Source organism: Desmodus rotundus, chromosome 6 (assembly GCF_022682495.2).
Source record: "Desmodus rotundus isolate HL8 chromosome 6, HLdesRot8A.1, whole genome shotgun sequence".
NCBI classification, from domain to species: domain Eukaryota; kingdom Metazoa; phylum Chordata; class Mammalia; order Chiroptera; family Phyllostomidae; genus Desmodus; species Desmodus rotundus.
In genome coordinates this window covers 89,666,173-89,692,367 of record NC_071392.1, presented here as the reverse complement: position 1 = coordinate 89,692,367, position 26,195 = coordinate 89,666,173, and the positions used below count along the sequence as shown (strand labels likewise).

The following is a 26,195-nucleotide window of genomic DNA, read 5'->3' as shown; positions in this document are numbered from 1 at the left end:
AACTGGCCCTGGGCCGGCCACATCCCCCCCTCTTATCTAGTCATGGCGATTACGACCCTCACCATACCCCGCAGGCTTAGCCCCCACTTACAGACAAGCAGACTGAGACATGAAGTGAAACGACTCCCCACGGCGCCAGGTGGTAAGTGCTGGGACTGGGAGACCTGGGCTTGGGCGCTGAGCAGAGTGGCCCCCTCCACGTGGCTTTCCACCCCGACAACTCTGGGAAGGAAGGTGTAGTAAGAAGCTGATCACAGAGACCTACGCCAGACCAGTAAGCCCTCCCCCACCCCTACCTGTCCCCACCCGACATCACCTGCCCCCCTCCCCCCAAGCCTGACAGCAGCTTTCACCCGGGTCTCACCTGCTCCTTCTAGGCCTCGCCATCCTGAGGAGGAAAACCAGCCCAGGGGCCCAGAGCAGCCCTGTGCAGCCAGCCTCAGCGTCCGTGGGGAGGAGCAGAAGAATGCCACAGAGCAGGGCAGCCCACTCCTCCAAGACCCCCAGCCAGCCCTCCCCATCTCCCAGGATCCCATCCAGAGGGGGGACCGCAGCCCAGTGCCACCTCCAGGGCTCACGGATGCGGCTTGGGGGTGGGAAACAGCCGGCCCCAGGCCAGGCGCGCATCATAGCACGCGGCCTAAATGGGCCGCCGCTGGGCCCTCGGGCCCGTGGCCGTGGCTTCGCTGGTGGGTCTTGAGTGAGCCCTCGCGCGCGAAGCTCTTGCCACAGCGGGCACAGAAATAGGGCCGCCGTTCCCCGAAGACGCCAGGGCGGCGTGGGTGCGGGGCCGGCATGCGCGCGTGGGTGCGCTGGTGGTTGAGCAGGAAGCGCGGCTCGCGGAAGCAGCGGCCACACTGCGCGCACTGGTGCGGCTTCTCGCCGCTGTGGATGCGCTGGTGCGTGAGCAGGTTCTGCTTGAGGCTGAAGCAGCGCCCGCACTCGGGGCAGGGGAAGGGGCGCTCGCCCGTGTGGGTGCGCTGATGCACCTCGAGGTTGTGCTTGACGCTGAAGGCCTTGCCGCACTCGGGGCACACGAAGGAGGCCGCGCGGCCCGCCCCAGCGTGCGCCTTCTGGTGCCGCACCAGGCTGGGCTGCTGTGAGAAGGTCTGGCCACACAGCGGGCAGCGGTGGGACTGCTCCTCCGCGGGGTGGTGGATGACCAGGCCTCGCTCGTCCCCCAGACCTTCTTCCCCGTCCCCCGTAGGGGACCCGCCCCCGGAGGACGCCAGCTCGGTCATGGGCACTCCCAGCTGCAATCACCAACCCCTGGGGAGGCAGAAGCAGAGATGAGTCAGGGGAGACCCCAGCCTCAGGACGAACACTCCTCTATCCTCGCAAAGCTTCCAGCATCTGCCCCTTTACATACAGTCTTGCTCAAGCCAGCGTTCCTCTGCTAGATGTCCTTCTCTCTCCTCTACCCCTCCATCACATCCTGCCCCTCCTTCGGGCCCTTCTGGAGTGCCACCTCCTCCTGGAAGCCTGCCATGACCCCACATGGCCCTATCCTGTGCCCCTCACTCATCACACTGCATTTGTGTCGTTCCACCTTGTCTTCTCGCCTGTGAGCGCCTGAAGGACAGAGCTGCCTCCGCCTGTATCCCCAGCACCACCCACCGTGCCAGCAGTACAGTCATTGAGCAAATGCTGATGGGTAATATTCAGGGGCTCCTCGAATTGCAAGTTACCCTGCACCTGGGTACATCTCATCTCTCCACCCTGCTCCTCAAGGAGCAGGCAGGGAATTGCACCCCAAACTGGAGGGAAGGGTAGGGAATGGTTTAAAGATATTTTTTGCAAAGCTCAAAGGAAGAAACAAAACAAAAACCCTTAAACTTGAAAGTAGCCTCAGTTAAACACTCAAGGCAGCAGCTCTTTGTTTAGCAAAATGAGGCCTGGGAGAGGCTTGTTTGCAAGTCACAGAACCAGAGTGTGAGCTCTGGGGGGCGTCTCAGCTCCATTCCTCTTGGTATCCCCACAGCAAAGCCTGGCCCGGGCGGAGCAGCACTCAGTACGCAGCAAGGGCCCCCAAGTGCAGCTCCATCCGTTCACGCTGGTTCTCCTAAGGATTCTCCTCCCCAGGGCCACTGTGTGGCTCTTAAATTGTTTCCCACTGTCCTTGCAACAGCCCTGAGGAAGGGGCAGGGCTCACTGAAGCCCAGTTTACGGATGAGATGGGGAAACTGAAGCTCGGTGAGGTCAACTGACTTGCCCAAGGTGAGGCAGGACCAGGCCCTCATTGCTTGACTCACAGTTGAAAGCTCATCTCAATGCACGAGCTGGCTGCTCACCAAAAACACTCCCCTCAATAGACAACAAGACCACAGCCATCATCCCAGCCACCGCAGAGCCATCAATACCCAAAGGGCCACTGCTGCCATAGGGCACTGTCTGCTGCCACCACCCCCATGCCTCCAAATACCCTGAGCTCCTGCTCCTCCTGAAGAGCACCGAGGTGTGCTCCATCTAGAGCGCCTGAGCAGGCCACGCCCCGGCCCTCCCCCACCCCAGCAGGGAAGCTGGCTGGCCCTCCCCCTGGACCTGCATGCAGGCCTCTGCACACTTGCAGGTCCTACTGCTGACTGCGGCCCTAGTCCCTCTGCAGAGTGGGGCCTCCGAGACACCCCCTCTGTCCCCCCCACCCTCAGGCCTGGGCGGAGGGCCCTGGAGAGGGGCATAGTACTACTTGCAGTAGACCCACCCCACCCACAAGTGTTTCCCCGGGCGGCTGCGCTGACATATGCAAAGGCAGATCATCACAGAACCCTTGGCCAATCTCACCCTGGCCTTGTCACTGGGCAGCCTTCCCTCTCTCCCCAGTTATAGCCCTAACCAAGACCCGGCCTGCCGAGAGGGTCCAAGGCCGTGGCCCCCCGCCCCTAAGTTTCTCCATCCTGTCCCACACTCACAGCCCAGGCTGCGCCCCTGTTCCTCCGGTCTCCAGCAGTGACTCTTTCCTCTAGGGTCTGCGCTGCCCAACGCAAATACGGTAACTCGCCCGCAGCGACTCCCGCGCCCCTTCTCCCTCGCCCCCATAAAGACGGCCAGCCTCCCACACCGCTGTTCTTATCAAGCAGCTGCATTAATCAGAAGAGCTGACCCCACCCACCCGACCCCGCTTCGCCCGCTCACAACCTTGCCAACTCCTGGGGCCAGAGTGACCCTGGAGGAATATGGTAAACTCTGCGTTGCAACCCCACCCCTCTGAAAATACGTAGGCCTCCCACCCTGCTGCCGCAACCCATCCCACCCCGCTGCAAGCCCCGGCTCCCTTAGGGAATGAATGCAACCACCCCCCACCCCCCCGCACCTCCCACTCCCGCAGCGCTCCGGGGGGAATCACGCAACCCTGGAAAAATACGTAATTAAGTCGCAGCGCTCCCCACTCCCGGAAAGGGCCTGCGCAGCTCCCAGCAAATACGGTAGTGCGCCCGCAGTGACCCGCCCCCAAGGGTCCGGCACTGGCCTAGATAAATACGGTAACCTCCCGCCGCGGCCCCAGCCCCGCCGGCCCGGGACTCACGTGGCGCCGCCTCCCGAGCCCTCCTCTCCGCCGCCGCGCCGCGGTCGCCCCAGTCGCTGCAGCCGCACAGCAGCCCCGTGAGGCTGGGAGGTCTAACTCGCCCACAGCCCGGCTGGCAGAGAAAGTAGGGCTGCGAGCCCTGCGCCCGCCGCCCAGGAGAGGGAGCCAGGTGGGGGCTGGTTCCGGGAATTTCACCCCAAGTTCCCCAGCCCCTCTGCCCCAGCCATTCCCATTTCAGCATTCCTGAGCCCCAGTTCAGCAGGTAGCGCCTCGTCCTGAGGCGGGGCTCCTCTAACCAGGTCCCCCAACTGCCCCAGCGCCTAGGAAATGGGTTCTCGGGCTGGAGGTAGGAAGCCTTCCCTCGCAGGAGAGTGAAGGGGGTAAAGGCAGTCTTTGGGGCACATGGAACGGGGTGGGGGGGGGCGTCCTGGGTGGGAGCCGGCAGTGGGAGGGGCAGCCGGCAGCTTTGCAAAGCCTACCCACTGTGTGCCAGGTCAGAAGAAATCACACCCCTATTGTCCCCTCGTCCTCAGAAGTGGGCCCAGAGAGAGCTCATACAAGACCGGACCTAACACCCAGCGGAGGCAGCTGGTGTGGACAGGGCAGGGCTGAATTCCAGTTCCCAACTGTCGTTTAGTAATTCGGGGCCTTACCTATACACCCCTTGTCTTTTTACAAAGCCCTTTCCCGGCTCTTCTCCCACGGGAGCTTTCCAACAATCGTGTGCCGGTTCATAGATGGGAAAATAAAACCAAACTGAGGCACCAAGTGGCTTCCCCGCAGCTGGGACCCACCAACCTGAGTGGCAGAGCCCAGCTGGGAAGTCAGGCCCACCCCCCACCCCAGCAAACTGTCCCCATCCATGCTGGTACCGAGACCCCAAATCAGAAACCTGGTGTGACTCCAGAGATCAGAAGTGATGATCTCATCCAGGGTGAGAAATGCCTCAGAATCTGCATGTCACGGGTAAGGAACCCAAGCCCCGGAGGGAAAGAGACTTTTTAAAGTTAAAAGCGCTAGAGGGACATGAACTAGCCTTTTGCTCCGTGGCCCCTCCGTAGCTGCCAGGTCCAGGAGCAGTTGGGGTTCCGCAAAGCCCAGGCAGTTGGGATTCCGCAGGGCAGGGCTCCCAACAGCAGACAGTGATGTGGCTGTCGAGGCAACACTCTCCTAGCCTCACTCACGAGGTCACCCTGCCCCTGAGAGCCTGGGAGCTGAAGGGTTCCAGGTTAGGGTCAACCAGGCAGAAAAACCACTCCCCACTCCCAACCCCAGACCAGAGGGGTCAGCATTCACAGCTTGCCCCATGGACTGCCCCTCCCAGCAGGTCCACCAGGGTCACCCTCAGCTTCTCGAGGACCGGGGCCCCCTGTCCACGCTGCTCCAGAGGCCCCTGACTGAGGCATGGGGGGTTTTATGAGTCAGATGCCCCTAGGAGACTGGAGACTGGAATTTCAAAGAGGCAACAGAGGGAATTCTGGGAGCCCGAGAACTGAGTCCAGCAGGAGAGGTGGCACCCAGGGCCAAGGTAGAGTTTCCGTGGCATCGACAACGCGACCCCTAACCACGGGTGACACCCCACAGCCACCCTCTTCTCATGGGACAGCAACACCTCCCAGCTCCAGGTCCTGTCGGAAGAGTTGTCATCTGCCAGAGTGGCCAGCGGTCATCCCTGCTGCAGGCTAAATGGGGACACTTATAAATGACCAGGCTTTCAAAAGCAAAATCAATAATGTACCTGAGGATGTCACCCATATTTTTAGGAGCATTTTCTAGATAAGCTGTGGCAAGATAGAAAGGAAAGGCACGCAGCGGGGCGGGGGCGGGGCAGGCTGACAAGCCCACCTGAAACACATCCCTGCCCCAGTGGGGAAGCTGGCTGAGGCCAAGGGCTCCAGGAGGCCTCCATTCTCTGCTCTGCCCTGGCGTTTCCGCTTGGTTTCTGTGGGTCATACACACACACCCCCTCCCACGTCTCCCCTCCGCCCTTCTGATGTGCGCTGCTGAGCACAATAGAATGGCCGTGCGGGAACACAGTGCACACGCAGCTGTGCTTCTTCTTACAGGCAGGGCCAGCGGCTAGCGTGGCGGTCACCACCGCTCCGCAAGGCTCGTGGGCTAGCTGGACTGGGGTCCCTAACAAAGGCCTGGGCTGCTCACCACCACAGGGCCCAGAGAACAGATGGCCTGAGGCCCCCTGGTGGGTAGAGGGGCCCTGTGCTGTATTCCCCGCCCCCCCTCCCACAGGGCACACCAGAGGGACAGCCATCACCCCGAGTGCTCCCCTGGACAGCTCCAGGCCGTCATCCGCCAGCTCCTGCTCCGCCTGCGTCCCCAGAGCTTTGCACAGCCAGGCAACCACCTCCTGCGACCAGCCACTCCCAGCTGCCTGGATCGGACCTGACCACTAACATCCATCTCCTCGTGCCAACTCGAGACTGGGAGCCAGCACACCTTTGTCTTCCCACCAGGTTCTGAGCTTCAAAGGGCACAGGCTGTGTCTTCACATCTCTGGATCCCAAGTGCCCATCTTACACTAGGCCCTCCGTCCATGTCTGCTGAGTGAACACATGCATGTCTGTGTGTCTGCAAGAGACTCCAAGAGCCGCAGCGGCCGGCCAGGGCGCTGATGCACGGAAGGAATGAGGAGCAGCAGGCAGAACTGCACCCCAGGCACAGCTTCGGGCTGGGAAACCTGCAGAAACCCAGGGGGCAGGTGTGGGGCCCCGAGTGTGAAGTCGCACCTGTTCTAAAGTTTTCTTGCCTCCCAACTAAACCCCCAGACATGACCTACGGCATCAATTCAGCCGAGCCCTTGGGCTTTCAGCGGGCCTACTGACCCCTGGGGTTGGCTCATTCCTTCCAGGGACTGAGCTCTGGTTGAGGAACCCCTTTCCTCCTCTGTCCACAGTACAACTTCTTCTTCTGCCAATGCTGTGCAGGCGGCAATAGTGACAATAATGTCACCACCATAATAACAATAGCCACCACTTACTGAGTGCCCGCTGTGTGCTGGGCACCACAGGACACGCTTTAAGTAGGTTACTTGCCCGAGTCTCACAGCTTAAATGGCAAAGCCAGAATTCAGCCCCAGAACTACCTGATTCCATCCACCGTTCCCACTGACAAAAGCAAGCTCTTTCTAGATTTGGGTGAGGGGAGGGGCAGGGAGAGACATTTCTGCTACGTCTCCATAGCAGCGTAATTCCTAGGCCTATGCTGTCCAAGAGCCACATGAGGCTATTTGAGTTTCAATTAATTAAAAGCAAATAAAATTTAAAATTCAGTTCCTCAGCCTCTTTAGCCACATTTAAAAAAAAATTTTTTTATTGATTTTAGAGAGAGAGACAGCGAGAAACGTCAATTTGTTGTTCCACTTATTTATTTATTCATTGATTGGTTCTTGTATGTGCCCTGACCGGAGACCAAGCACCACGCGTGACCGGAGGCTATGGTATTGGGCGGCAAACAGAGGACACTTTCGTCCCCGCAGAAAGTTCTGCTGGACTAGCAGGTCTAGCACCTCCCCCTGCAGATCTGAGTAACCTAGGAGACGGACACTTTCCCTGTCACCCCAGGGCACAAGCTCCTGGACACTGTCCATTTCCCTCTCTTCTGTGTGGGGGTCAGTGATCCATGACTGGTCAGAACAGCTGTATGTGACAACATACTATTTTCGGCCCCAGTACCCCTCCTCAAGACCGAAGGTCATGGATATTTCTTTACCAAACCCGACTACTTAAGAAAGGAAAAGTCTCAGCGGCATCCCTCACTCAGCGCAGGTGCTCACAGCCACGTCCCTACTGGTCCCACTCTCTCCGGGTTCAGGGTTCCCTGCATCACTGGAGAGTGCCCCCTCACCTGGGCCTCTGAGCCCTCTCCCTGGGGCTGCTCCCTGGGGCTGGGCGGTGGTGAACCAACCCCTCCTAAGGTGGCTGAGTTGAAGTTCATGGTGTTTGCCAGAGCACAGCCATTTCTTGAGGACCTAAGTCATTTGCTCCGCTCCCAGCCTGCTCCTACACTGGAACACAAGGGTACCGGTGGCCCCAGGGCCCCAGCTCACCAGGCTCCCGGCTAGCAGTGTGGCCACCGGTCCCCACTGCAGACCTACACCTACCTGGCCATGGACGGGATACAGGCCCTTATGATCTTTATTTCTTTACTCACGGTGGCCGTCTCAGCCACCCTTTGATCTCAGCGTGCTCCTGAGCATTCTGAGTTATAAACCACTAGGATAGGCCTGACCTTCTTGTGTTTGATTGTATGGTGTGCCTCTTCCTGAATATTCTCTGACCTAGTTTTATTATTTTAAAGCGAAAGGCAATAATGGAAACGGAAGTTGAGGAGGCCAGGGCTCCCTTGAAGGAGACTGGGTCCCTCCTGTTTGTCTTCATGACCTGGTGGACAAGTGCCACTGTCCCCATCCCCCTCTCCTGTGTCACTGCTGCTGAGCTCGCTGCCATGCGGGGAGGCTAAAGGAGATGAACACACCAGCCTCGCTGAGAGAGCCAAGGCGGGGCCCACTTGCTCAGGAGCTGACCGTATAGATTATTCCAAGCTATACATTGAAGCAATTTTTGGTGAGGGTCCGTGAGCTCCTCCAGGGCAGAGACTGTGGCTGAATTGCGCCCCCCACAAATCCATATTTTGAAGCCCTGCCCCCCAATGCGATGGCCATTTGGCGATGGGGCCTTTGGGAGGCAGTCAGGTATGCTTGAGGCCAAGAGTGTGGGCTGCTCTGATGAGATCAGCGTCTCTGTCAGGAGAGGGGAGACCAGAGCACTGCCTAGCTCTCTCCTGCATCCCGCCACCATGTAAGGACACAGAAAAGGTGGTCATGCACAAGGCAGGAATGAGCCCTCACCAGGAACCAAATCTGCCAGCACCTTGGTCTTGGACTTCCCAGCCTCCAGACCGTGCAGTTTAAGCCCCTGGCGGTATTGTTACTGTTACGGCAGCCCGAGCCAACTAACCCAGGGGCTCACTCGTCACAGCGCCCCGGAAGTCCGACAGTGCCTGTCACACACCAGGCTTGGCTCGTGGTTCAGTGCCGTGCCGCCCCCTGACCTGGTCAGTGGGGCATGTACCTCAGTAACGCTTCACTCTGATGGACTCAACCATGTCCGCGTGACCTGAAGCACCACTTGCAAGAGGATCGGTCACCTGGGGTCAGGGAATGGGCATTTTCTCGACTGTGCTCGGAGGGAAAGCTGCAATTAGGGCTCATTAACCCTGAGTCCTACCAGCAGGGCTGACACGACTCGATGGCTGAATGCAGGCCACTCGCAGATGACGCAAGCTACGCCACAGAAATTCCCCGGCCTGTCTCTGCAGGATTCGCCTGCCCAGCCCCTCAGGCACCCAATTCTACCGGCTCCAGTGTTTCTACAGGTCCATTCTTGTAGATTGCGGCTCTCTAGCACAGGCATGGGACTCCAGGATGCCTTCCTGGAGGAGGTGGGCTTGTTCAAGTTGGCAAAGCAGCAGCAAATGACTCTTGAGCCTTCACCATGGTGAAAGTAGGTTTTGAGGAGGCCCTTGGCCTCTCTGAGCAGCACACACAGCGGGGAGGGCAGGCAGGCATGGCAGAGAGAGAGGAGCATCTAGGGCTGGTGAGGGTCAGAGAGGGGGCCTAGGAAAACCTTTCTGATTTAGCTTCCGACTCTCCCTGAAAGCTGAACTCTCCGATGGGCACACCCTGCCCAGCTGTAAGGTGTCACACACATGAATTGTGACCCAAGACAGGACCACAAGTCGGAGCCCTGGCTGAATGTGAACCTCTCCCAGTGCCGTGCCACCCAGGCCAGCTGGGTCATCACCTCCATGAGTCTTTCTGTGATGCTACAGTTGGAGCCCCTGCTGGCTGAAGGGGATGACACAGACCCTGAAAGGGGGTTGGGGGGTGAGCAGAGCCGGGGTGAACGCAGCTGCTCTTGGAGAAGGAAGCATGTCTCTGGGTTCACAGACCCCACCCACCCGCCGCCCTGCAAGCCCCGAGAAGCAGGCAGGCAGTTCATCCTCCTACAGAAATCAGCGGGGCCCCCCCTTTTCCTCCTACTCATCCAACCCTGGCATCCCAACTCCCACCCCTCTCTGCAGTTCCCTCCCCTCCTGAGGGAAGACACTGAGCCCTGGGTTCTTCTGTCAGCACCGGGGCTCCAGCCACCCCAGCTTTGGAAAAGCCTGAGGAGCGACAGGCAGATGGGGTGTGTGGGAAGAGATCAAATTGTGCAGGAAGAGGGGGAAAGAGCACTGGGCACAGGAGCTGCTGAGCTCACGGCCAACGCACCCTGTTCTGGTCCTGAGCAAACGGATGCCTCAGAGCCCTCGCAGACCCAGAGTTCAGGAACGGAATGGAAGCGTAAAAAAGACAAGGAGACCACGTGAGACCATCCATCCTTCATCTTTCCCTCTGCAACACTGCCACTGACGCCCACCCACCGGCCATCGGGCATGCCCCGACCCACGGAGCGGAGCAGCACACCTGCACCTCCTGGCTACAGGTACCTCCCCAGGCCACCGAACCTCAGCTGAGACCACCCACATTGTGCCCCAGGCCCTGGCCATCACACACACCAGTCCAAGGGTCCAGGCCACAGCAGCGCCCTGTGCAGTGGGGCACTCGAGGCTGAGAACCACAGAACCACTCCCTCCAGCCAAAGCTCCATGTTGAATGGCCGGGCACTACCCAAGGCACTGGGGGCACACCTGCCCCTACCCAGACACATCTGCCAGCTTCAACCCTTGGTATCACGGAGTCTGTTGAGGCTCTAGCACCAGGACGGCCCCTGGCCATGCTGAGTGTGACAGGCTGGTGTTAGAGCTGACAGTTGGGACCCGGGCTGTGTCACACTGGGGAGCCTCTCCCAGAGCCCCCAGCAGGCCCTCACCCAGGGCCTGGGGGCTGGGGTCCCACCTAGGAAGTAACGAGCTGGCACTCCACCCACATCAGGGACTCATCCGGCTCCAGGGTGGGGGATGTCTGATCTCACCACTCCCTTGGCCTACAAGACCTTTCGTGGTCCCCCTTTGGGATGCTTCTGGAATTCTCTTATCAGGCCCTGTGAGCCTTTTGATAGGCTCGCATTTCCTGGGGTTGTAAAAGCCACCATTCTGGCCATTCCCCACAGGCAACCCCGCTAACACCCGCTATGGGTCCCCTCGGGTCCAGGGGCACTAAAGTTCCTCCTCCTTGACGCTGGGAGCAGGCGCCAGGGTCCCTTGGTGCACACGCTGGTGCTTGAGCAGGTGCTGCTTCTGGCTGAAGCCGCGGCCACAGGCAGCGCACAGGTAGGGCCGCTCGCCGGTGTGATTGCGCCGGTGCCGCGTCAGGTTGGGCTTCTGGCTGAAGCGGCGGCCGCACTCGGGGCACGGGTAGGGCCGCTCGCCCGTGTGGATGCGCTGGTGGATGGTGAGTGCCGACCACCATGAAAAGCTCTTGCCACACTCACTGCAGATGAACGGGCGCTGCTCCCCAGGCCCAGCCAGGCTGGCCGGCACGCCGCCCCACCGCACGTCACCGGATCCCTGGGCCGCTGGGTTGCTGCACGGTGGTGCCGACCTGCCTGGGGCGACCTGGGCCTGTGGCTCGTCACCCAGCATGGCGGGCCCAGGGCACAGCAGCTGGGCAGTGGTGGTGCTGTTGTGCGCACGCTGGTGGGCCCGCAGCGCTGCGCGGCTGGGGCAGCTCTGGCCACAGTTGGGGCAGCGCGCCACCTGGGCGCCCGGCAGGTGCGTGCGCTGGTGCTTCAGCAGGTGCTGCTTCTGGCGGAAGCTGCGGCCGCAGTGCGGACAGGGGTGCGGCCGCTCACCTGTGTGGTTGCGAAGGTGCCGCGTTAGGTTGGGCTTCTGGCTGAAGCGGCGGCCACATTCGGGGCACTGGTAGGGCCGCTCGCCCGTGTGGATGCGCCGGTGGATGTTCAGCGACGACCACCATGTGAAGCTCTTGCCGCATTCACTGCAGATGAACTGGCGCTGCTCACCTGGCCCGGCAGCGGGGGTGGCGGTGGGGACGTCAGCCTGGGGCCCCACCTGACGCCACCAGCCCTGGCAGAGCCCCAGCCATGCCCACTCCGGGCGCCCCCGCGACATCCCGGGGCGCACGCGACAGCCCCGGCGGGCCGCAGCGTCCCGCAGCAGCTCAGACAGCCTGGCGCGGGCGCCCTGGCGGTCCCGGGCATGTGCGCGCTGGTGGATGCGGAGGCCCACCTGGTGGCGGAAGCAGCGCTCGCACTCGGGGCACGAGTAGGTGGTGGGCCGAGAGTGAGTCTTCTGGTGCTTGAGCAGGTGCTGCTTCTGGCTGAAGCGTCTAGCGCACTCGGGGCAGCAGAACGGCCGCTCGCCCAAGTGTTGCTGCTGGTGGCGCGCCAGGTTGGGCTTCTGGCTGAAGCTTTTGCCGCACTTGCCGCACAAGTATGGCTTCTCCCCGGTGTGGGTACGCTGGTGGATCTTCAGGGACGACCACCAGCTGAACCTCTTCCCGCAGTCCAGACACACGAAGTGACCCTCACTGGCAGAAAAAGTGGGGTTCAGGGGGCCAGGAGCTGCCCCTGGAACACGGGCAGCCAGCCCCACGTCCTGCTCAGTGGGAGGGGTCCACCTGGGACCCCCAGTCTCCTCCTGTCCTGCCAAGGATTGGGTCTTCCCCATGGTCTGGCATAGCCGGAGGCCCAGGGGCTGCTGGAAAATGTTCTCCTTATCCTTTTTGGAAGGCACAGCCGGTGGCGCCAGGGCCTGCAGCAGCCACTCCGGCTTCTCTTGCTTGATCTTCACCACCAGCCCACCTGCTGCCAGACAAAGGGAGAGAGGACGGGGAGTCAGTCACTGCTCGCAGCAGTGGGGGGGGAATGACTTGCTGGGAGGGCAGAGCATAGCAGAATATAAGATCCAGGAGAAGAGCGCAGAAGAAAGAGATTGGCAAGGGGAGAAGAGGAGGCTGGTGGGGAGGAGGGACAGTAGGCCGGGGGCAGGCTGGGGTCTGGATGAGGGCAGAGGGAGGGAAGCACAAGCAAGGGAAACGAAGCGAAGCTGCTGCCAGGGACAGCGGCTGCCCCTGCTCTGCCTGAGGCCCGGTGAGGTCTTTCCGCCCAAGAGCAGGACATGGCCACATTCGAATGTCTTGTGCTTTTTCTGAGGACCCACCATGCTAAGTGACCCTGTGCCCAGCTCTTCCGCAGTTGGGTGGCCCAGGCTCATGTCATGGCCGGGTCCCCCTTCCGGGGCAGCGGCCATGGCATGTGAGCACCTCACCTGCTTGGACCTTGGCCGTTTGGTGACCTCACTTTTCATCAACAAAACCAAGAATGAGAAAGTCGGCCAGAAAGGTCTCAGCACCCAGCACCAGTGTCGCCTCGTCCTTGTACTGAACCTAGTCCCCCTCCCTTACTCCTGGGGGTCCCGCACACAGGCTGCTCAGGTCTGCAGGGGTGCTCTGTCCACCGGCTCATGGGCATCGGCCTGACAAGATAGGTCTGCTGCAGACCCGGAATACAGGCTAAGCGATTCCTTCTGTCAAGTTCAACAGCTGGCAGAACTAATGGACGAGTCAGGGGCCAGGGTCATGGCCCCTTCTAGATAGCACTGTGATTGGAAGGGGGCGGGAGGGCGGGGACTTCTGGGTTCTGGCAACTGTCCCTTTCTCGGCCTGGGTGCCCGTTACAGGGGCGTGTTCCTGTCATAAGAATTTACAGAGCTCGCAGCCTATGTGCTTTTCTGCGTGCTACACGTCCATAAAAAGTTTACATTCAATAAAAAGTACGTAAAACGAATCGGTTGTGAACAAAGAAGAGAGAGAAGCTCTAAACAACAGGTTCCAATGTTAAAAAGACAAGGAAATAAACCCAAAGGAAGTAGGAGGAAGGAACTAAGAAAGAAAATAGCAGAGATTAGAGGATAAAGGGAACATGTAGATAGAAATAAGGGACTCTGAAAATCCTAAAATACTGTCCTATCCATTTGAAACATCTATACAAAATGGATGGTTTTGAGAGAGAATGTAAGTGAACAAAACTGACTCCCGCGTAAGCAGAAAGCATGTCTACATAAACTGAAGAGACTGAAAAGCTGAAGTTCTACCTTGCAAATGGGCAACAGGCCACTCAACTGTAAGAACAGCTTCCACTACACCCCAGGGCGGGACTGTCCCCAGCTTACAGAAACCGTGACCGTGACTAACTAGGAAGGCAGGACGGGAGGGAGCCTACAAGCTAGCCACTACCCAAATGAGACAAGGGTGGGGCAGGCAGGAAATTACAGCGTTATCACTCTTTGACAGTCGACAAAGAACGAACACAAAATCATCAGCAAAGCAGGTCCAGCAGCGTCAAAAGAACAGCATGCCGTGACCTTGCCGGCATCCTCCCTAGGAAAGCAGAGATGGCTCCATATAACTCATGGCATGAGGCTTTAAAAGGTGGAAAAGCTTATACTACCTCTACTGGTGCAAAGAAGTCACATGACAAAATTCAATGGCACCTCTGGAGGGAGAGGAGGAAGACGAGGAGGGAGCAGGAAGGCAGGGAGCTGGGCGGGAAGGCAGGCAGACTCTCCGCGGACTAGGCACGCACGGAGCTGTTCCCAGGCTGACAGTGACGCTGTCCTAGGAATTGCAGCCGACGTCGTGCCCAAAGGCAGAGCTAGGCGCCCATTAGAGTCAGGAACAAGAAAGGGGGCCATCCACCGCCACTCTTCAGCGTGGCCCCTGAGAAACCAGCTGAAGCATAAGGGAAAAAGAAAAATGGGTATGTTACGGAGGAAAACTAGCATTCGCTGATCCTGATTAACCTAGAATGTGTGAGCGAATCTATGGACAATATATCAGAAATGAGAGTTTTGGCAAGACTGTCAGATACAAAAACATGTAACAATTCATAACTTTTAAAAAATGGCAATAAAGCTATAAAATAACTGGGAATGACTTTATTGAAGCGATAAAGAGCGTGTCAATGAAAAGACAGATACATATTTCTAGATGAGAAGAAGCCCCTCGCTCCAAAACAATGTCTAAACTCAGTGTAATCCTAATGAAGTAAAGTATAAAATTTACAATTTGCATAAGTCACCCAGGAAATTCTAAAAATGAGGACGGGAGATTTTGGCTTATACAACATTAAAAGCTAAAATGTTACCGCCACACATCTATTAGAGTGTCTGAAATCCAAAACCTGGACACCGTGGTGCACTGGCGGGGGGCGGGGACACAGGGGCTCTCACGCATAGCTGGAGGGCACGCAAAACGGCGCAGCCCCTATGGAAGACAGTTCACGGTTTCTTACCAGACTGAACGCACTCTTACTGTGTGACCCAGCGACCATGCTCTTCCGTGTTTACTCAAGTGAAGTGGAAACTTACGTCCCCACAAAAACCTGCGCGTAGATGTTTACAGCAGCTTCATTCATAATTGTTAACACTTAGAAGAAACCAAGATATCCCGCAGCAGGTGAGCGGGTAAATAAACTATGGTACAGCCCTGACCGGTGTGGCTCAGTGGGTGGGAGCATCATTCACAAAGCGCAAGGTCACCAGATCGATTCCCAGTTAGGGCACATGCTGGTCCCCAGTAGGGGCTTCGTACAGAGGCAACGGATCAAAGTTTCTCTCACATCAATGTTTCCCTCTCTTTCCCCTCTCTCTAAAAATAAATAAAATAAAAAATAAACTGTGGTACATGAGGCAATGGATTCATGAAATGAACTATCAAGCCATGAAAAGTCCCGGAGGAAACTTCGATGCCTTTCACCGGGTGAAAGCAGCCAACCTGGAAAGCCCATGCGCTGTGTGACTCCAACTACGTGACACCTGGGAAAGGCAGCCACGCGCGGCTGGGCTCCGTGAGGAAGCCCTGGAGCCCGGGGACGGGGACAGTGTGTGTGGACTCTGTGAAGTTCGTGGGCAGGGACTTTCACAGGACGCCTTCCCTTGGGGATCAGGCATTAATTAGCACAGGATAACAGGCCTGAGCCGCCCGCGGCGGGAGCCCTGAAGCAGAGGCATTGCCTGCCCCTGCATCGTCAGAGAGAGTATCAGGTTAAAGCCATTCTAAACGGTTCAGATAAAACAGCCAAGTTTTAGATGGGGAGCTATTGCTTCATGAGTCCAGAGTGTCTAGGATGATGAAAAGTTCTGGGAACAGCAGCGTCGATGGTCGTACACAGTGTGAATGACCCTAACACCGCTGAGCTGCACACCGAAGAGCGGCTGACACGGAAAACTTCATGCATGTGTTTCACCACACTTTGTAAAAAATGTAACTTTAACAGACAAGGGAGAAGATGACTAAAAGAGGTAAGGTCTCAAGGATCTCAAAACTGTGGCCATCGAGAAAAAGCCAAGCCCTGGGCCTGGCCAGTGGGCAGCAGGAGCCTTCGTGGGGGGCCCATGGCTGGCAAGGAGCCATGGCTGCAGCCCCAGGGCACCCCGGCCCCTAGGAGCCTCCCCCGGTGCCTCCAGGGTCCAGGCCCGTATGTTCCACTCTCGCCTGAGACCGCCAGCACCACAGAAGTGCTGCAGAGGGGAGAGGGGCGCTGGTGGACTCGTCTCTCACCTATGAATTAGGGTTTTGCTTGTCAGTTTGCCTGGGAGAGAGGGCCTTCTGCTACAATGGCTGGCACCGGCTGTCCCAGGTTTTACTGTGAGTATGCATCTCTCTCTCTACACCCCCCCCACACACGCCCAGTGCTCTCCGTAGTCACAGTGACAGCCTGCGGGGCGCGGGCGAGGGACAGACAGGCTGGAAACCCACACAGCACGCTGCCGCTTTGAGATGGCTGCTTCGCTGCGTCTTCACCCTACCGCCCCATGTTTTTCTCTGTCTCAGGTCCACGGCAGTGATTACCATGGAAGGGTAGAGGCTCCAGGGTACGTGGGCAACAACTCCCGGGGAGGAGAGGGGACATAAAGGGACCTGATAAAGTCGCTGAGCCAAGTGCTGAGAGGCAGGGATCCCAAGGAAGGAACCTGTGCCCTCTCAGAGGCCAGCGCGGCTCTGCAGCTGGCTCCCCCGGGTGCCAGGGCGGCCACCCCGCTGGGCTGTGACAGAGGCAGTGCCATAGGGCTGCTCCCCCTGAGAAGCAGTGACTGCACAGGACGCCTCCCACTCATAGTAGCGCCTGCCTGGGATAAAGAGCGTGTCAGTGAAAAGACAGATACATATTTCTAGATGAGAAGAAGCCCCTCGCTCCAAAACAATGTCTAAACTCAGTGTAATCCTAATGAAGTAAATTATAAAATTATAAAGACCTGACAGCTGTGCTTCCTCGCAATGGCCTCGAAGTGGACCCACCGATCCTGGCCGTGACCCCTGAGTGGCCATGGGGCCACTGGCTTGTTCTAACCCCTCATCCTGCCCAGAGTGCTGGTTCAGTGTTTGGCTGGCACAGCCACCATGAACGACTTACCAAACACCTCACTTTCCACTCAGGGTGTGTGTGCGTGTGTGAGAATGTGTGTGTCCGTGTGTGAGAATGTGTGTGTCCCCTTGCTGTCCTTTGCTGTTTTCCCAGCTCCCACCGCCCCTTTGTCCTGTTCTTCAACGTGACCTTCAGGGTCCTGCAATTCAACGCTCTCTCAGCTACCGGTGAGGGCAGCGACTCACGCTCAGGTTCAGAGAGACACGGAAGGGGGGCCTGGAGAGGGGCTGCTCTCACCTGCGCTGGCACCAGCCAGGCCGCTCTCCATCCCAGAGGCCCCTCGGCATCAGCACGGCACCCTGGCTCCAACTGTGGGTGAGATGGGGACAAAGGAAACAGAGTTGGCCGGTGGGGTGAGGACGGAAGGGTCTCCAGGTCCTCACAGAGTACGTTCCTCCTTTGTCAAGAGCTTCCACACCTGCGACCTCAACTGAATCGTGCGGGGTTTTTACATCGCACACACCCCTGCCAGGCAAGTCCAAGGGGCTTAATTCCCAGTTTCCGAAGAGGAACCTGAGGTTGGTCAGGGCCATGGACCTGCCCCACGTCACATTGGAGGCTGAATGGCAAGGCGGGGCAAGGTTCCAGGCCTCTGGCTCCCAGACCCCGGCCCCGGCTCTGAGCGTCTGTGGGCTGGGGTGTGAGGGACGCTGCAAAGGAGAAACTCCAAGGAGTTAGTGGCCTGAGAGGCTTACAGACACCCAGAAGGCAGAACTGTCCCTGCAAAGCCACAGCCCCCCCTCCCTAGGTCCTGTCTGTGTCTAGGCGCCAACCCTCCCAGGGAGCTCTCCACACAAGCCCAGCGGGCTACGAGTCCACCCACCAGGGCCCACCTTGTTCCTTGGGGCTCACGCTGCCAGCACATTCCCTGATGGGCTGCTTCCTGCCTGGAGCAGGACTGGGGACAGGCCGTGTGGCTGGGGCACCTCAGTCTTTGCACTGGCTGCCCCTCTGCCTGGGTGTCCTGCCCCAGATCTCTGCAGGGGCCCCCTTTCCTCTTTCAGGAAGCCTTCCCTGGCCACTCTGGGTAGAGCCACCACCCTAACTCCACCGCACTTTCCTCTGTGACACTGCCACCTGACTGGCATTTCCCTGTCTGCTTACTTCCTGTGCCCACAGAGGAAGGCCTAGGGTTTGGGCCAGAACCCCAACACGGAGAACCCGTGCCATGGACGTGCTGCCGGCTGACCCACACACAGGTGGGCTGCGCGCAGCCTGGGCTTCATCTCCTCCCCGAGGGGCCGTGGGCGGCCCCTGCCTCGGACATCTCACACGCCCGAACCTCCTAGCCCCACCCTCCCAAACAGCCCCTCTGTAGGGCCTGTGCCCTCAGCTCCACTCCAGCAGCCCCTACAGAGGGGCTTTCCCCCAGGGCACCTCAGCCCAGCCTCCCTCACGGGAGACCCCATCTTGTCTTTCTCCCCACCTGGGACCCTCAAGAGTCCCCAGCCTAAGGGTCTCCCTGACCCTCTCCCAGGTCTCCTTCCCAGGCTCAGAATCTGGGCCCTGCCAAGGGAGGTGAAAGGGAAGGGGGAGGTAGGGTCCATGTGAATCTAAAATACAGAAAAGTCTTTTTCTCTAGTGCAGGAAGAGACCCCTCCCCTTTCTTTTAGAGCATTTTCTTTATAAAACTTCTAATTATAAGTTCTCTCTCTGTGTCTCTTTGAGATGAATGTAAATCTGTCTCTCCCAAGGGTCTGGGAGCCATCACTTTGGATGGAAACAGCAAGGGAGACAGGGCCCTGGCTCCCAGTCCCCACAGGAGGAGGAGCCTCACCTGGGGGGACACCTGGCTCCAAGCCCCAAAACTGCCTCCTGCCATAAAGATAGGACAAGTGTGTTTTTCCTCTGGATAAAGGCAATTCACAAGCACAGGTGGCTCCCCGACTGCCAGGTGAATTCAGGACGAACTCTGTGTGACAGGTGGTCCAGGCCTCTGGCCCGAGCACGTGTGTGTGACGGTCGCACCTGCAGGGCCGTGTAACAGGTGAACTTCCTTTCTGCCATTGCCGCTCTGGGCATACTGCCTGTCGGGTGTGTCCCCTTCTGGTGTGAGGCTCACTCAGTAACGACACTGTCCCCTTTCCCTCCTACCTTTGTGGGCAGCTTTCCCGGGTTGGCAGGAGGTTTTGTTTTTGATCCTATTTCCCCAGCAGAGTCTGGTGGGCACTCCCACTGGGTCACAGACACGAAAACCTGCCCGTGGTGCAGAGAAAGGGGAGCCCTGAGGAGAGAGAAGGGAAGGCCACCGTGGGGCCCCCGATGGGCTGTGTGTCCCACAACTTGGGGAAGCCTCTCGTCGGTGTCCACCTAAAGAGGCTCAGGGGACTGGAGAATAGGGAGGCCACCTAAACTGAAAACTCAGACAGGGGGCGGAGTCTCCATTCAGGGTGAGGATGGAGGGCGGGGCTTAGCCTTATTCACAAAACCCCAAACCCCAACACAGCAGGAGAGGCCCCTGCACCTAGTCAAGTCAGTCCCCCTTGACCCATTCTGTCTTCCAAAAGGCGTTAGGACCTAAAAATCGCCTTGGGTGGCAGAAAGGCTTCAATGCTTGGCGAGCAGTTCACAAGGAACTACCAGGGCAGCCCCTCCCACATCCCCGAGTCACACTTGGGCTCACAAGGGCTTGTGGTCTAAGACAGAAGTGGACATGAAAGGAAGGGGACCCTCATGGGCCCCAGGGGAAGAAATAAGAACGAGAGGGCAGGGGTCGGTGGACAGGAATGGGGGGCAGACAGGCCATGTCCTGGGGGCCCCTCTCCACCTGTGTGCTCAGATGGGACGTCTGGAAAACAGGCCAGCCAGTGTCCTGCTCACAAACCTTGATGGCCAAACCTAGGGAAGTCCCTCCCCGCAGCCACACCTTTCCAGGTCAGCCAGGCCACCAGCTACGCCCGGACCCGTGCCTTTTCCATCCTTCACTCCTACTCTGCCGCCCACCAGCCTCACCCCACCTGATGCGTCACTCAGCTGACCTGAGATGCCCAGGGACCCACCCAGCCGGCTGCCTAGCACAGCGCCCCAGCCAGGAGACAGGAGGCCACTGGGGCCAATCCGACACCCCCACCACTGCCCAGACTGAGCCTCTGAATGCCGCCTGGCTCTGATTCTACTTGCCAATGACCTTTCCCTGCCCACCCAGCAAGTTCCATGGAGAGCAGGTCTCAGGATAGGGCCCTGGTCACTGCCCCCGTCATAGCCCCTGGCTCCAGGCCAACCCTCCCCACATGGGGTCAGGGTGCACTGGGAATGAGAGCCCCCTCAACCAGAAGGCCTCCGCTTGGGCAGCTGTTGTGACAACTGCCAGACCACACAAAGCAGGGATTGTGGCCCACAGCAGGTGGGGAGGTCTGGGGCAGGGGAAAGGGACAAAGGGGCTTTGGTCTTAGCAGAAACTTGGGGGCGGGAAGGGGGCAGACAGCAGCTGGGCCGAGGAGCAAGGCCACAGTGTGGGCTGTGTCCAGGTCTCCCCATGCCCTCCCAAACTCAACGCCTGGACCTTCTCTACCAGCCAAGCACATCTCTCTTCCCAGACTCAGGCCCCAGATGGGGAAGAAGTAGATGGCATCTCACTCATCCTTTGTCACCCATGTGGCAGGGACTAGCCACATGCCCTCCACCAGGAGCTGAGGCTTTGAGGGGCAGCATCTCCCTCTACTCCAGCCAAAGGCGCAGCCCCTAGGCCCTGCTCGGCCAGGAGACGCCCCACTCGCTGCGGAGCTGCCCCAGGTGCTCACCGTTCGCTACTGTTCACTTGTACTGACTACGCTGCCCTCCCCAAGAAACCATGGGCAGGGGACGGTCTTCCCCAGGTACCACTCCCCATCACGATGACGCCCCTCTGCCCCCTCGGGGCTGCCATGCCTCCCCACCTTTCTCTCAACCACAGCTCTCCCAACCACGGACCAGTGTATGCCACCCGGCCGTGGTGCCTCGCCCACCCTCCCATACCCTGCTGTCTGCCACGTGCTCGGGTTCAGCCGGCTCACTTCCTGCCATGTCTCCTCAATGGTGCCAGCTTCCCTGCCAGCAGGCCTGCTTCTCCTCTCCGCCCTGATCCACCAGGTGAGCTCACAGGTCTGACCCCAGACCTGCAGGAGCGACCTGAGGGGTATCTCAGATGCTCCATGGCTGTGGGGGTTCTGCTCGCCTACCTCATTCATTAAGGGAAGAGGGACGGTCCCCTGACACCTAGATGTTGGCCTGCCCAGACTCCAACAGGGACAGGGCGGAGCCACCAGTGCAGAGCACCTGCTGTGCGCCAAGCACTGGGCAAGCATCGCCCACCTCACCCCTCACAGCCCTCACGGTGAAGAGCCCGGCTGCTTGCTCAAGGAGCCAGGACCAAACAACTCCTGGACCCGAATTTTCAGGAGTCTGGTTTCTATACCCACGTGTGGTTATTTGAGCTGATACAAGTGAAATTAAAAATTCAGACTCTTGATCACACTGGTCACATTTCAGGTGCTCAACAGCCACATGGGGCTAAAGCTACATGTCCACGATCACCAAGTTCTGCTGCATGGAGGCAGGGCCTTGTCCTGTCCGGTCCCCGATATGCCCCAAGTGCTCGGTTTAGACTGAATGAAAGAATGAACGAGTGAATGAATGAACAAATGGAAAAACTGAAGACCCGAGGAGGGGCTTTCCCCGGCCCCAGGACTTCCCCACTAACAACAAACACCTCAGGAGGGGCCATGCTGACTGATCTCCACCTGGGAGACCGACTTCAGCTCCCATCAGTGGATGCTGCCTCTGAAACAGACACTCGCAGGCACACAGGGAGAAACACTGGAGACACTGCCTCACACATGAACACACCCAGAGGAGTGCACATCTAACAGCTACCACAACAAAATGAACGGGCGTCAGAGACGCACAAGCGCGGAGACCCCGCAGGAGAGCACCGCACAACTGTGCGTGTGCAGCCAGAGAAATTGAGCCACTTCACCACCCACCGACCCACCCACACAGCCACAGGGACAGCGTGCCCACGTGAGCCAGGGAGGCGCCAGGTGCCCCACATGACCCCGACAGACTGAGAAATGCATATCCACACTGACAAAGTGCCCACACTCAGCCTTGACCATCCCAACCAGCCCGCTGCTCCAAGGAACGAACTCAGGGAGGTGGGAGGTAGGAATGGCCGCAAAGCACCCACAGTGAGCCAGGAAGCTGCCAGCAGAGGTCACAGGTAGTGTGATGGGGACAGTCACCTGCTGGCTCACCTGAGCTGGGCCACAGGCGGCATGAGGCCAGTACTGGGGGGAAGCTGGAGGGACAGAAAGCCCTAGAAAGAGAAGTAGGCTCCGCCCAGCAAGCCCAGGGCAGTGTGAGACCCTCCACAGGCCAGGCCCACAGGGGTCCAGCCCCAGAGGCAACAGCAGGCCTTCCCCCCAACCCTGCCTGAGTCCCCCAGGGCTGGCTCCTCAGCCCAGTCTCCCCTTGGAGGCTGGAGCTCGAGTTCCAGCCCACCTGTCCTAGGCAAGTCACTCCACCTCCAGGCCTAGGTTCCAGATGGTGAAGGCGACTGAAAACACCTGCTCCGCAGATTGGTGGTGAGCATGCATTGAGGGCGGCCTGTGCAAACACTACCCTTTCTGAAGCCCATGAACTGGCTGTCTTTTCCCTCCCATCATCGAACAGGCCACACCCACTTTTTCTAGGTCATCTCCAAACACCCCCACTGCCGCTCACTCTCCCTAAACCAGAATTCTTCAGGCGGCGCCAGGATCTTCAGAGGCCCCGGCACCCACAGAGTAACGCTGAACCCTGCCACCAAGGTGGGCTGGCCTTGTGGGAGGACGAGGTGAAGGACACAGCTTCACCGTCAGCAAGCCTGCGGAGGCGTGTACTTGACGGAGCTGCTCCAGCCCCGTGCTGGCTTGGTGGGGAGGAGGGGCTCCTCTGGGCCCATGGGGGTGCCGAACCGAGTGGGAGGCCTAACAGAGTGGGGGCGGGATCCGCTGTGGCAATGAGAGTGGGGCTGGGGGACCCTAGTGCCAGGCAGGTGGCTGGACTAGAAGCCTTAGAAGCTTCTGATGGCCCAAGGCTCAAAGACTCAGCTCAGGTGAGTCACCACAGTGACTTTGTTGGGGGAGGGGGACCAGTGTAGCCTAGTCTCCAGGGCCCCATTCCACAGCTCTCAGGCACCCTGCACGGCCAGTCCTGCACAGGCCCCGCCAGCATGAGGCCTGTCCCCTGGCTGGCCTCCAGACAATCAGCTCCCTCTCCAGCCATCAGTCTTCTGTCCCTGGCCCCACAGACCTCACACCTTCTGTCATCCAGAGTTTACGACCAAGGAGGCCATGCAAGTCAGCTGCCAAGTGGCTTTAAAAGGGTCTGGGAACCACAGGGCAACTGCTGCCCAGGCCACACCCACGGACGGAGGAGTAGGCCCAGCGGTCCTGCCAGGACAGGACAGGTAAGCGTCACCTCCACACATAAAGGCTGGCCTCTGTCCCACACCCAGCATCCCTCCACAATTCCCACAGGGCTCCCCCGCCCCAGGGCCCCTGCCCAACCTTCCTCTCTTCTCCCCAAGATCAACTCCCTCCTCTCCACCTTCCTCACTCTCAGAAAGGGCCCAGGATGGGGTGGCGGCGCTGAGAGCTCAGGATGAGGTTTGCTTCTGGTTAGCCATGTGACCCGGGGCCAGCTGCTTTCCTTCCCTGGGCCTCAGTTTCCCCATCTGCAAATGTAGAGAATGCTTGTTCCTGTGTACAGAACTGTTATATCAAAGGGGAGGAATAGTCTGAAAAGACTCTAAAAAATGGTCAAGAGGTGCAAGATGAATTCTTTCTCGGTCAGTGCTGTTGCCACTTCCATCCCCACTTCCCACCTTCTAGGAACTGTACCGCAGGGTCTCCCCAGGAAGGGCCCCGTTTAGTGACCTCGGTTTACATCCACCAGCCTTCCCTGGGAACAAGGTCCACGCACTGCCAGGTCATCGTGCCTGACCCTCTCCTGGAGGTCCCTGATTGGACTGCAGGCCCATCCCTGTGGCACCTCCTTCCAGGACTTCTGCCTCCACCTGCTTTACACGCAAACCTTTGCTGGTACTGACCCACCCTCACCTCCCTGCCCCCATGCTGGCCCCACACCCACGGCATCCCCACCCCACTCTTTGCTCACCCATTTCCCTTTAGAGGAGAGAGCAGCACCACAATCCTGCACCCCGAGTCCAGGACTCAGGAGCCTGCCAGGGCCTGGGACCCCCCATTACCTGATCTGAAGGCCAGGGCCAGGGACAAAACCAACTGCTCCCAAAACTGAGCTGGTGTCACATTTTGATCTACAAATACTTTCCTTGTCTTTGCTGCATTTAAAGGAGCTTGGGAAAAGTAGGAAGTGTTTCCTCCTTGTCAGATGAGGAGAGCGGGGCCCAAAGGTGACATTCTCTGCCTCAAAGAGTTAGACGTCAGGTCTCCTTCTGCACACCCTGAGCCTGCTCTTCCCTCCAGGCCCCTCCGCCCCAGGACCCCCCAGGAAACCTTGGATTCCTCAGCTGAACCCTTTCCGGGGCAGGTGCATGGTCCAGACCACCTCCACCATGCTCTGCACTTGCCTCTGGGCCTCCCTTGCCTCCCCAGAGGGGACAATGGGTCTTCATCAGCCCCTTCATCTTCTCTACCCTGGAGTGCAAACCCCACAACGCAGAGGTCACTAAGTCACACCAGAGCTATTTTTAATACCTCCAGACCTCCTACTGCCCCTGCCTCAGTTCAGGGCTCCCCACTTCTCTCCTGCACACTCTGCCCCGTATAAAGCTTATCTTGCCCCTCCAATCCATCCACCACCCAAAACTCAAAGCGATGTTCCTAAAACTAGAACTTGGACATGTTTCTACTTTGCTCAAAATACTTCCATGGGTCCTCAACACTTTCAGGTTCGGCTAAAACTTTCTTCTCAAGACCACTTAAAATCTGGCCTCGGCTCACCTCTCCTCACTGCACCCCAGTCTGCCCCACTGTCCCACTCTGCAGCCTTCTGACCTTGCCCTGTAGTGACACGCCTGTGACCAGCCCTGCGATAGTCTTGCCCAACCCAGATCAGAGATTCCTGTGACCAGGAAGCTCTTTGGACACGTTAGGCTCAGTGAGGGGCCCTTCTCTGGTTAACCTGTGCACCCACCCTATGGGCACCACCTGCATGGTATAGTAATAATTTGTCCGTCTCCACAATAAGACTGTAAACATCTTGACACAGGAATTGTTTCTCTCTCCCCAACACCCAGCACAAGGTTCCATGTGCTTTAACCCATGGCTGACCATTTTAATAAAGGAACATTTACATAAAAGAAATGTAAGTCTAAAACAGATTACAGAATAGGGGAACCTTAGAGTTGAAAGGAGACTCATGCCCTCTAACCTCTTCATTTACAGATGAATGCAAGGACCCAGAAAGAACAGCCTGGACGTGTCCGGTCCCTCTGTTCCCCACCCCCAACCTCTGGGGCTTTGACCACACCCAACATGGGCTCTGGATGACCAAGACCCAACTCCAGGCTAACTACAGGCTCCGTCCCACCCAAAGGGCTGTAGCAGGCTTCATCTCTATGCCCTCCATCTTTACGGGGAAGAAGCCCCCAGCTCCTACCCCACCCGAACGGCGATCTTGCTTCCTGTGCCCATTTTCCTGGAATGGAGGTTTCAAGGAGACCCCTACACAGACGCCTCCAATTTCTGCGCTTCCCTCTCATTGTTCTCACCCCCATCCTTATCTGCACTCATTTGCTGATTTATTAGGCGCCTATGCATCACTCTGCTGCGAGTCAGCACTGGGATTCCTGCTCTCCAGAAGCTCCGTCTTCCTGGGAGACTGTCGGGGCAGTGCCCAGGCTCACCACCCGGTTCCTCCCGCTCTCACCCGCACCCTCCTGCTCTCAGCCCTGGCCTGCAGTCCCTCCCACGCACAACCCGGGCCCCACACCCCACGGACTGTGTGGGGGTGGAGAAAGTTCGGGCCGGAGCGCGGGGGACTCAGGGGACCCCGAGGCCGCCTCCAGCCCAGGACTGGGTGGAGGCAGCGCGGGAGGAGCGGGCCAGGCCGGCCCCACAGCATGGTCCGTCCCTCCGCACGCCCCTCCCCGCCCAGATTCGGAGGGACTCGGAGGGAGGGGACGGGATAAATACCTTTGACTTTGAGGCTAAGGTTAACGGGAACTGCCACCCGGGGCGACTTGGGCACTGGGCTCCCGGGGCCCGTCAGACACGGGGCAGGAGGGACAGATGAATGGTTCTGATTGGCTGGAGGGCCTGGCC

The 26,195-nt window shown here is 58.7% G+C and overlaps 2 protein-coding genes across 9 annotated transcripts in view; both read right to left on the bottom strand.

Annotated features, from left to right (window-relative positions):
- Nucleotides 1-26,091, bottom strand: part of LOC112308302 (oocyte zinc finger protein XlCOF26) — a 29,511-nt gene extending 3,420 nt beyond the window's left edge. Inside the window, exons 1-4 of one of the 5 annotated variants that reach the window (XM_053926038.2) lie at nt 26,067-26,091; nt 17,167-17,238; nt 365-1,269; nt 92-222 (exon numbers count right to left, since the gene is read on the bottom strand). In XM_053926038.2, the coding sequence (XP_053782013.1) occupies nt 627-1,241 (615 nt within the window). In that variant the 5' untranslated portion in view covers nt 1,242-1,269; nt 17,167-17,238; nt 26,067-26,091 and the 3' untranslated portion in view covers nt 92-222; nt 365-626. The other 4 variants (XM_045198706.2, XM_045198704.2, XM_045198705.2 and 1 more) reach the window with 4 other exon arrangements.
- ZNF775 (zinc finger protein 775) lies at nt 6,888-26,132 on the bottom strand. 4 transcript variants are annotated; one of them, XM_053926035.1, is made up of 4 exons: nt 26,067-26,121; nt 17,167-17,238; nt 14,089-14,234; nt 6,888-12,306 (listed from the first exon to the last, which is right to left on the bottom strand). In XM_053926035.1, exons 2-4 carry the CDS (start codon nt 17,214-17,216, stop codon nt 10,700-10,702), a joined length of 1,803 nt encoding a protein of 600 aa, XP_053782010.1. In that variant the 5' UTR covers nt 17,217-17,238; nt 26,067-26,121; the 3' UTR covers nt 6,888-10,699. The 4 variants fall into 4 exon arrangements, with proteins under 4 accessions (XP_053782010.1, XP_053782011.1, XP_053782012.1 ...); XM_053926036.1 differs by lacking the exon at nt 14,089-14,234 and having other exon boundaries at nt 6,888-12,309; nt 26,067-26,132; XM_053926037.1 differs by lacking the exon at nt 14,089-14,234 and having other exon boundaries at nt 26,067-26,124.
- Between the last annotated feature and the right edge of the window lie 63 nt (nt 26,133-26,195).